Source organism: Quercus suber, unplaced genomic scaffold, assembly GCF_002906115.3.
Source record: "Quercus suber isolate HL8 unplaced genomic scaffold, Cork oak 2.0 scaffold_3A:, whole genome shotgun sequence".
In the NCBI taxonomy this organism is placed as follows: domain Eukaryota; kingdom Viridiplantae; phylum Streptophyta; class Magnoliopsida; order Fagales; family Fagaceae; genus Quercus; species Quercus suber.
In genome coordinates, this window is record NW_027071808.1 from 110,332 (window position 1) to 120,224 (window position 9,893).

Consider the following 9,893-nt stretch of genomic DNA (forward strand, 5'->3'; position numbering starts at 1 on the left):
TACATACCGTGATGCATTGTTTATTAGTCAAGAATACCACTTGAGCAGAGAGGATTGTGGTGACCATGAGATTTTGCATGTAGTTTGTTTTTTATCCCCGTCAAAGCATTAGTGGCAGCCTTACTGCAAAATAAAATATACTACTTAACAACGGTTTGAACATTTTGTTATCTGCTACAAAATGTCCTAGTGCTTTGTCATGATTTAAGCTGCCTAAAAATTGACAGAAAATGTCCATACTAGATTCAATGGCTATACTCTTTATAAGATTTGCTTTTCATGCCATACATGATACATGTTTATTTATTTGTTTTGTTTGTTTCGAAGTTCAATCCTCTTGAAAAAGACAGTGTAGACGGATTACCTTCTGAGGTCATTTCTTTAGTTTAAAAAGAAAAAGAGGTGTTTTATAACTCGTGGACTGACTTTGTTTAAGGGCTATAAAGGGCCTCTATCTCTAATCTTTGTACCAATTGCCTGAAGAAGTAGAATCCATATGGGGGAGAGGTCCCTCTACCCAAATGCTTTTAGTTTTTCCATTTATGAGTGAAATAGACAACTTTGAGACTATATTGATAGTTTCCTCACCCAATGTATGTAGCAGCTTAAGTTTGATTTCTCTCACAGAGTTACAAAGCCGAAATTGCTGACCACTTAAACCGTTTGTGCTTGCCATTTTTCTTTATTGTGTTGTGTGTGTAATTGAATAACAAGGTGGGTGGTTGTAAGTTACAATGGTGATGCAATTAATGCACTATGGGAATTAAATGAACAAAAAAGATAATGGCAAGAATTAAAGGTTACCATTCTTCTTAGCTGAATTTCATCTATGCTTTTGGCTTCTCTCTATATATTACATTAATTATCACATTGATCTCCAGAATAGAAAATAAGTAGGTACAGAGACTGTGTGCCTACTTAATTAAATTGATTTTTTGAGAGAGAGAGAGAGAGACTTAAATTGTTGGTGGGCTTTAATTTGTCCATGCAGGCAAGGCAAGGCAAGGGTTGGCTAGGCATGATGGTGCTTCTTAATTAGGCCTTTGTTGCTTCTACAGGAGTTTTAGCCGCGGTGGAGATGAGTTGCTCGTACAGGTCTCTTATCTTCAAACCAACAATGGTTTGGAAAAGACCAGTTCCATTGCTACTGCCAGGGAAATCAGAATGCTTCAACATTTGTTGGGTCACTTCTCCGTAGAACTTGGTAGATATGTTGCTTAGATGGCTTTCCACGTATATCAGCTCATCTAATCGGTCAAATTGACCGTCCATCTCCAGCACAGACACCTAATAACATATAAGATATAGATATTAAAAATAAAAACACCCATTATCACCCAAAAAAAAAAAAATTTATTAGAATCATGAATTAATTAGAGTATGGTTATACCTCGTGGCCGAAATAAGTGTCAGGGCCATAGAAAAACTTGATGCCAGGGTATGAGCATGTAAGCTTTCTTCCGCATGGTATCCATGAGATAGTAGAGCCTTCATCGAACAGGTAAACTGGGTTGAAAAACTCAACCCCTTCTTTCATTATCAACCTCACTCTCAATATCTTCCCCTCGTTATCATCCGGAATCAATTGGGTTGGCAACACTTCTATCACTGCATCTGCATATTGCTTTTGTGGATCTGCATTTTATTTTATTTTTTAAAATTTAACCAACCAATTTATTATGACCATATACGTACTCTTCATATTATAGATCTACCACAAATTTTTTATTACATAAATCTTACAAATTCATACATAAACATAACTAATTAAAAAAAAATTATTATGTTGTTGAAGTAACATCAATTACGTTACTAATTACTTGTTTGTAAGCATTTTTTTTTTTTAATAATAAAATCTTACCGATATATGCGTCAAAATCAGGCTTCCTGGCTTCAATACTAGCTTTGATGCTTTCAAGACTGTGTCCACGCTCAGCCATGTCCCTCTGAAATTTTTGTCACATAAATAGAGATCAAGATGAATTGAGTTTTTATTTATAATAATTAATATATAAATGAATAATTGAGGTGTTACAGTACTGTTACCTGAATTTTCCATGCAAACTTAACCTCATTGCTGATGTCCAAGTAGATACTGAAGTCCAACAGGTCCCTCACTCGTGAATCGAACCTACAAATACAATAGTTAGGACTTAGGACAACTTCACTTTTGCTTTTTATATATATATATATATATATATATAAGATTGTTATTCACCCCCCTTTTAATAAAAGCATTTTGTGAAGGGCATGCCATAATGGGCTCTTTAAAGTAAGTCCTAGCCTCCTAGGTCCAACCAAAACTAAAATTCTCCTAAACAATTTAAGCATCATTATCGAACTCTTTTTTAGGAAGTAGGATTAAAATTTAATCATCTTATAAGAGATTATAGTAACTCTTTTGAAGTAAAACGAAATTTCTACCAAAAAAAAGAAGTAAAACGAAATAACTGTAGCTATTCATGAGCTTTTGGTGAGCTTTATTCACTTATCTTTTTTTTCTTTTTTTCATTTTCTTTTTTTAAAGAAAAAAAGGGTTCCGCAAACCTAAATATGGTGCAAGGCCCACCAAGAAGAAGATGACAAAACAGATAGAATTCCTCAGCCATACAATAAATTGGGATAAACTAATGCTTCATATCTCTAACCTATGTATCAATAACCATAAAAAAAACAACTATCACAGTATGGCATTTTTTTTTTATAGAGTATGGCATATAATCATATACTATAAAAATAGATTTCTTTTTAAAAAAAAATAATAAATGATCCACACACACACACACATATATATATATATATATATACTTTTTTTCCCTTGGGGACAACCTAAATTCCTTCGTAACAATCAGAAACATTGAATGTATTTAAGTATTTTGCAATCCATCTTAAAGACAATGATAACATTGTCAAGAAGTTTATGGTTAAGTGATATTGTCTGATTCTCCTTTTTTCCCCCAAAAATAATTTGGTTTAAATCTACCTTCTTTCTTATCGCGAAAAAAAAAAAAAAAACACATGAACATGATAACGCTATTTTATGAACACCATTTTTCTTTAGATATATGAAGTAGACAAGTACATGCTACATAAGTAATTTATCTGAGGAGATATGTTAACAAATGTAAAGACTTCACTTCTTCTCTTTTGTCCTTTGGAAATTTCATAAATACTCAGTAGGGTAATAAGTTTAAAAACAAATATTTATTTGTTAAAAAAGAACAAAAATAATTTTTTTTGATAAAAAAAAATAAATAAATAAATAATACCATAGCATTATACCTTAAATAAAAATCATTTAAAATATAAACTAACCACTTATTTACATAAATTCCAAGGAAATTAAGAACAAAATTTGTTTCATGGAATATTCTTCTTTTTCTATGAGATGCAGGAACAATTCTCCTTTCTTTCGAGAGACCAGATGCGAGTGTGTGCAACAATTAATGTTAAATTAAATGATTAAATATATTATTTCATAATAACTTAAATGATATGGTATAAGAGCAAAAGACCATATCACAAGTAATTTATCGAGAGAGAGAGAGAGAGAGTACTATTACTGTTACTTACATTGGGTGCAAACCTTCAATGACAAGAATCTTAGGGGGCTTGATGAGCTCAGGAGGATCCAAGAGACCAGAAACATGATTATAAATAGGCTTATCAACAGGAATCCCATCCTTGAGAGCCTTAACTTGTTCATACATGAGATCAAAGTTGTTGGCTCTAGGATCAAGTGCAGTGACACCCTTCTGTTTCCTTCCAGTCCTATCCAGTGAGTGATAGTCATCCAAGCATATCACAGTGGTAGTGTCACTGATGAGTGTGTTGGAGTCTGGGTTACCCCCCTTTGGTGGCTCTGCAGCCCCACCAAACACACTGGTCAGCCTCCTCATGAAGGTACTTTTCCCACATCCTGAGTCTGCTGCCAGACCTATCACAACTGTCTTTGAATCACCTGCTGATGTTGTACATGTTATGACATATGGGCTGGTTGTGTTGCTGCCTCTCTTGCTAGTTTTCTTGCCACTAGAGTAGAAAACTACCTGTTTTTGGTGAAATCCCAATTGGGTTTTTGATGTGGTGGAGATTGAACATGTGGAATTGAGAGATGGGGTGGTGTAGACTGTGCAAATTGCCATTCTCGCCGTCTCTCTACTCAGAAAAGGAAATCACAAAGTGCTCTGAGAGAGCAAGAGCTATGATTGAATTGGCTTTTGGTAACTCTATTTAGTTGGTGTTTTGAGTAGTAGTAGTAGAAGTAATAGTAGACATGAAATAAGCTTGGCTTCTTGTCCTCTTGAATTTATACGAAGAATTTGGGACACAAATAAGAGGGTAAAAGGTTTTGATGAAAGCAGAAGGCAGTTTTGGATTTGGAGGATGGGAAAGAAAATGTTGGCTTGGTGATGGGAGGCTGATGTGTCTTTTTGTTTATGGGTTTATGTGACTACCCCTGGTTTTGGACAAATTTGGAGGTAATTTTAAGGTGGCATGACTCATGAGAAGGGACATGGGTGGAATAAATTATTGGATAGTAGCTAAAATGGTCTATTCTAATTTTCCTTCCCCAGAAATTGAAAGTTCTACTTAAAATATTTGTTTATCTTTTTATTTTTTTAAAAATGATGGAATATGCTGACAAGGTTTTGGTATTTGCGATTAAAAATTGAAATAAAAAATGCCATGGAGAAGCTTGGTGGTGATTAATTGCATTTTGGATATTTGCAGTTCCACGTGGCAATAATGGGATGGCTAGTTGAAGATTAGGGTTGGAGGGTGTGGAATGGAGGAGAGATATGGAGCCATATGGAGCCTATCTTTCCAATTCAATCTTATACTGTTGTTGTGTGTGAGAGATGAAGAGTGTACTGAATAGTGTATACATATACTTTTAACTTATAATCTCACAGCTGACAGTATTTTGAGACATGCTGAGGAGTGGGACCACACTTGGTAACCCACATCTAGTGCACAAAATTTCTACTTTTGCAAGATTTAAAAGATATTAGGATAGAAAGCCTTAATCCCCATTTTATGAAGAGGCTAATTTTTGGATTAGAACTCACGAACTAATCTTTTTTGTGGAAAACACTTGTCATAATAGCAACACGCGTATGCACACACATAAAAAATAAAAATAAAAATAAAATAAATTGCTAGGATATAAAACAGCCTTCACTAAGCAGAAATTTTCTTTGGGTCTGATAAACGTAAACACATGGAGTTTATGTGATACAGTAAATTTAGTAGAGATAGTGTTCAACAGATTATGCAGTTGTATTCATATTTCATTTGCAGTTTTGGAATGTATGGTTTCGGAGCAGTATTACACTGGTTGTGGCCTGTGGGTGGCCCAGTTTCATCTATTAAAAAAAGTGAAAGGAGGATGCCTTTGAGACGACTCGTTTGACTACATACGCCAGGTTGGCCCATGGCCGAAGACCTTTTTCGAATATACCATGGTTTGGGATACAAGAGTCAAGTAATCCTGAAGCCTTTTTTTTTTTTCTTTAATTAAACCTGCATCATCATGTGCATATGCAAATTGATATGGATTACAAGCTTTCTAAACCACCCTTTTTTTTAGAATTGCTTTTTCAACAACCTTAGTAGTCAGTGCGCGTCATAGGTTTTTCTATTTTTCCTATTTGTTTGATTCATGTATAATTTTATTAAAACTTTATTTTATCTTTGTGAAGTCATACTTTAACTTATTTTTTAAAATCTAATAAGTAAATGAAAATACTCTCTCAAATGTGATGAGAATTATGGTGGGCCGTTTTGTAATGTTAGGCTGGGCTGCCTCCTGCTGTACTGGGCCTAAGTGTTCTAGATAAGGGAGTTGGGACCGGTCCAATTATAACCCACTTTGGTTTGACTTGTGCACAAACTACGCCCTGTTTGTCAAAACTTCGGTCACATGCTCATAACAGGCGGAGCTGCTATGAGAAGGTTATGGTAGACAAATGTAATAAAGATAGTAAAAGAAATACGTTCGCTATTTAGACAAAATAAATAAAGGATAGCAACAGAAAGCGCCCCGTACATAAAATGGCAGAAATAAGTGGGAAAGAAATAGTAATGAATTTATTGAATAAAAGAGGAAAATATTAGTCTGCTGTGCTAAGTTATGTTATATGACTAAAACAAAGAAGAGAACCATTTCCTCAATGCGAATAATCTCCTTAGAAAAGAAATTAATCGCTTTGAGGGAACGAGCCTGAATGGCCTGTGCCCAAAAGAATCATTTGTCTTTGATAGAGAGCAGGGTTTTAGAGGGAAAAGAGATCAACCTATCGGTGCATGCCTACCATTCTATGCTTTCTATTTTCTTTCGTTATTTCTAACTCTTTTTCTCTTTCTCTCTTCTTTTCTCAATGCTTGCTTCTATGTTGTGATTCTCTCGTGGAGGTTACTCTTACCGTGATCATGATCTCCTTGTTGTGCACGGCAAGGGTCCTTTATATAATGTCTGTCATGATTGGTTTTTACTATTTTAGCCTTTAACTATCTTTGTCTGGTCTGGATATCCTTGCCGACCACCACTAGTTTGTCAGTCGCCAAGCCACCAGCATTTACCTGTGCTGGCAGTGCCACTCCCCATCACCAGACAAAGAAGACTATTTTGTTTGTTTATTTGTCTTGGCACTCCTACCTGCTAAGGTGTGGGTGCTCTTTCTCTCCCTATCCCTCATAGCATGCATCCAGCGGTTCCAACTCATTCTTACTTCTTTTAGGCAGTACGTCATCCCAGCATGACATTTTCCCCAAAAGAACCTGAGCAGGAACCCCATAATAGGTTTTCCTATCTCCCCACCGTCAGACCATGCCTTCTTACCTCTGACCCATGACCCACCATTTCCTGTATTGACTGGCTACAGGCTAGTGGTGTCTGGGCCTTGTACATGCTCCACTTCTGTGTATGTCCAAAACCTGCCAACTGCTTATGCATTTGCCATGGTCTAGAAGTTCGTCTGCACATTCTGCCGCCCATCCTTGACTTCTTATGGCAGAAACTATTTTCTAACTTTCCATTCTTTATGGCTTGCTCCCTTTAGAGGTTAGGCTTTACTTGATTGTGGGCTTTTCTTCCTTCAACTTACTCTTTTACTCTTTTCTGCAGTCTTGCTACCATTTCATGTCATATCACTCTGCCATTCCTACTGTGATGTTATTTGACCCAAGTTTGTTAGGCCTCTTTGGGCCTGCTGCTTATTCCTCTTTTAATGACTCAGTATGATCATTAGGTTTTTTTTTTTATTACATTGCTTACGGGCTCTTGTGTCCCATTTATTTCCTCTTGGGCATCCTTGGCCCATTTGCTTTCCTTGGGCATCCTCAGCCTTTTTTCTAATTCTACGTTCTTATGGGCTTTTACTAACTCCTTTGGGCTTCCCTGACCCAATTACCTTTTCCTTCATCCTTGGGGCTCATGGACTTTCCATCAGCCCCTTACTTTCTTTACTTACATTACTTCGGTCTTGCTGTGGCTCATTCTCATTTTTCTATATCACATACTGCCCATGGGTTTGCTACTTCTCTTTCTCCGGGCTCCTTTAGGCCTGTTTGCTTCCTTAAGGCCCATTTGTTTATTTTATGGGCCTATGATCCATTATTTCTGTCACTTGGGTTTAATGGTTTTTCTATCCACTTACTAACTCTTTTTTGCCCATGTTGCTAGGCTTCTTCCTTCTACTAGGCTTCCCAAAAATGAGCATCAACAAGAATCATGCAATAATTTTTACTTTTCTTTCATCCACCAAACCTAGCTAATTATGTACTTACTTTTACTAACAACATTAAATTTTCTAAGGATTCACTATAAAACATCCTATTTCTAACCTCTAACAAAATATCGTTACATTAATATTTAAAAAAAAAAAAAACATATAAGAATTATGGCTTCATAATTCTATTAAAAAACTATTCATTATATAATCAATTATACAAAAATCTTGAGAAAATGAATAGGTTTTGTAGGAGAGTGGTCCTTTGGCTGTATTCCACAGGCCGTGGGCCACAAGCCCATAAAAAGAGCAAGATTATCCAAGGGATCAGGGTCAGCCCACAACCTTTAGGAGAGAGAGGTTGGACCTTGTAAAGGGACGAAGGGTCCACCCCAAGGAGTAACCCCCTGTCTTTTGATGGAAGCCGATAAGATCTGATCCCTCGAGCAAAATTGACCAAGGATGTCTAGCCGATGAAAGAACCAAGGAGAGACCCAAACTCGTAAAAGATAGCCGAGTCTTCCCCACACATTTAAGGGAAGATCACTTACTATAAAGAGAGTCTTCCCCTCACATTTATAGCGGATGACAAGATAGGAGAGAATAGAGATTCCCTAGTTAGTTAAGCAATTTTATGTTCTTTAACCCTCCCTTGCTTTTATCCTCGGTACCTTATTGTACATAGCTTATAATATAAATCTTCAGCACTTTTGATCTTCTTCTTTAGCTCTCCTATTTTAAACCTTTTACTCATTGTATAAAATAATTGTGACGATGAAAGAGCTCTTGAGATCCCAATCATCTCAACAGTTGTTTTAACTCACACAAGTTTGTTTCATTGCATCTGGCCCACTCCTTCATCGTTATTGTACCTCAAGTCAACATCGCCATTTTCATTGATTGACTTACATTAACCAAACTAGACTACAAGGATCACAATAAAATTGTCCTCAATGTGGCCAGTCGACCATCCTTCCACGCTACAACTTGATGCTAGTTCTTGAGAAAACAACATTTCTAGTACTATGTAAGATGGAGGATAATCATTTCCCTCTACTCTTCTTTCAAACTTCCAAACACAGCATAAGTGACAATGTATCATAAGGTTTGGGGGTGACAATTACACATGCATGCAAGCCCAGCCTCTTTTTTTCTCAAAAACAAAATATATGTTTTATCTGAAATCAAATATTGATTCTACCAAAGGATGGAGAGCATTGCACGGTAAAGTACGCTATATATTTGAAATTAAACTTTTCCTCCAAAACCACACCGTCGATAACACCATGGTTCTACACCGTAAACCAATGAATTGTTAACTAAAATGAGTAGCTTCTCAAAAAATAAAAAAAAAATAAAAAAAAAAAACTAAAATTAAAATGAGTAGGTTTAATTTTCAGAAAGATAATGTGAATTTGAGATGTTATTAAGCAATATCTTTAGTGATAATGTAATATTTTCTCCCACAAAAATGAATTTTTTGGCAGGTTTAAAATAATTTACCTTCAGGATAGAACAAAATTAACTACTGGAAATAGCATTTCTAAAAAAAAAAAAAAAAAAAAAAGGATTTCTCACGAAATTGTGTATTTTTACCTTCAGGATAGAACAAAATTAACTACTGGAAATAGCATTTCTAAAAAAAAAAAAAAAAAAAAAAGGATTTCTCACGAAATTGTGTATTTGATAATGATTCAGACCCTGAATTTATAGATAATGAAGAGTTATTGTTGGAATTTTTATAAATTTTTAAGCTTACCCAAAGCTCATCATTGCCCAAATACATAGAAGAAATTAGATCGATCAGCTAGGCTCTAGTTATAACGAAAACAAATCTATTGCATCTTAAATAATGCATGCGTTTGGCGAGTACGCGGGTAGGTGAAGTTCCCTCACCTTTTCCCAATCTTCAATCTACTCTCGATCTCACGTGCGTGGTGGGTGCATGGGTAGCTGAATTTCCCTTACGTTTCCCACTGTTCAATCTACGTACGGTTTCAGAGAGCTAACACATTTCTGGAAATTAAGAGGGTGTTTGATAAGGTATTTTAAACATAGGAGGTCTTATTTGGTAAGGTATTTTAAACAATGGTTTTCAGTATTTAAGCAATATTACACGTATTTTTATATGTTTTTTTACCCATACGTATTTTCAAAAAA

At 35.6% G+C, this 9,893-nt stretch overlaps 1 protein-coding gene across 1 annotated transcript; it reads right to left on the reverse strand.

Moving 5' to 3' along the window:
- Positions 1–784: 784 nt before the first annotated feature.
- On the reverse strand, positions 785–4,445 carry LOC112037384 (phosphoribulokinase, chloroplastic). The gene is made up of 5 exons (XM_024070197.2): positions 3,574–4,445; positions 2,047–2,131; positions 1,862–1,946; positions 1,391–1,635; positions 785–1,287 (listed from the first exon to the last, which is right to left on the reverse strand). Exons 1-5 carry the CDS (start codon positions 4,143–4,145, stop codon positions 1,036–1,038), a joined length of 1,239 nt encoding a protein of 412 aa, XP_023925965.1. The 5' UTR covers positions 4,146–4,445; the 3' UTR covers positions 785–1,035.
- Between the last annotated feature and the right edge of the window lie 5,448 nt (positions 4,446–9,893).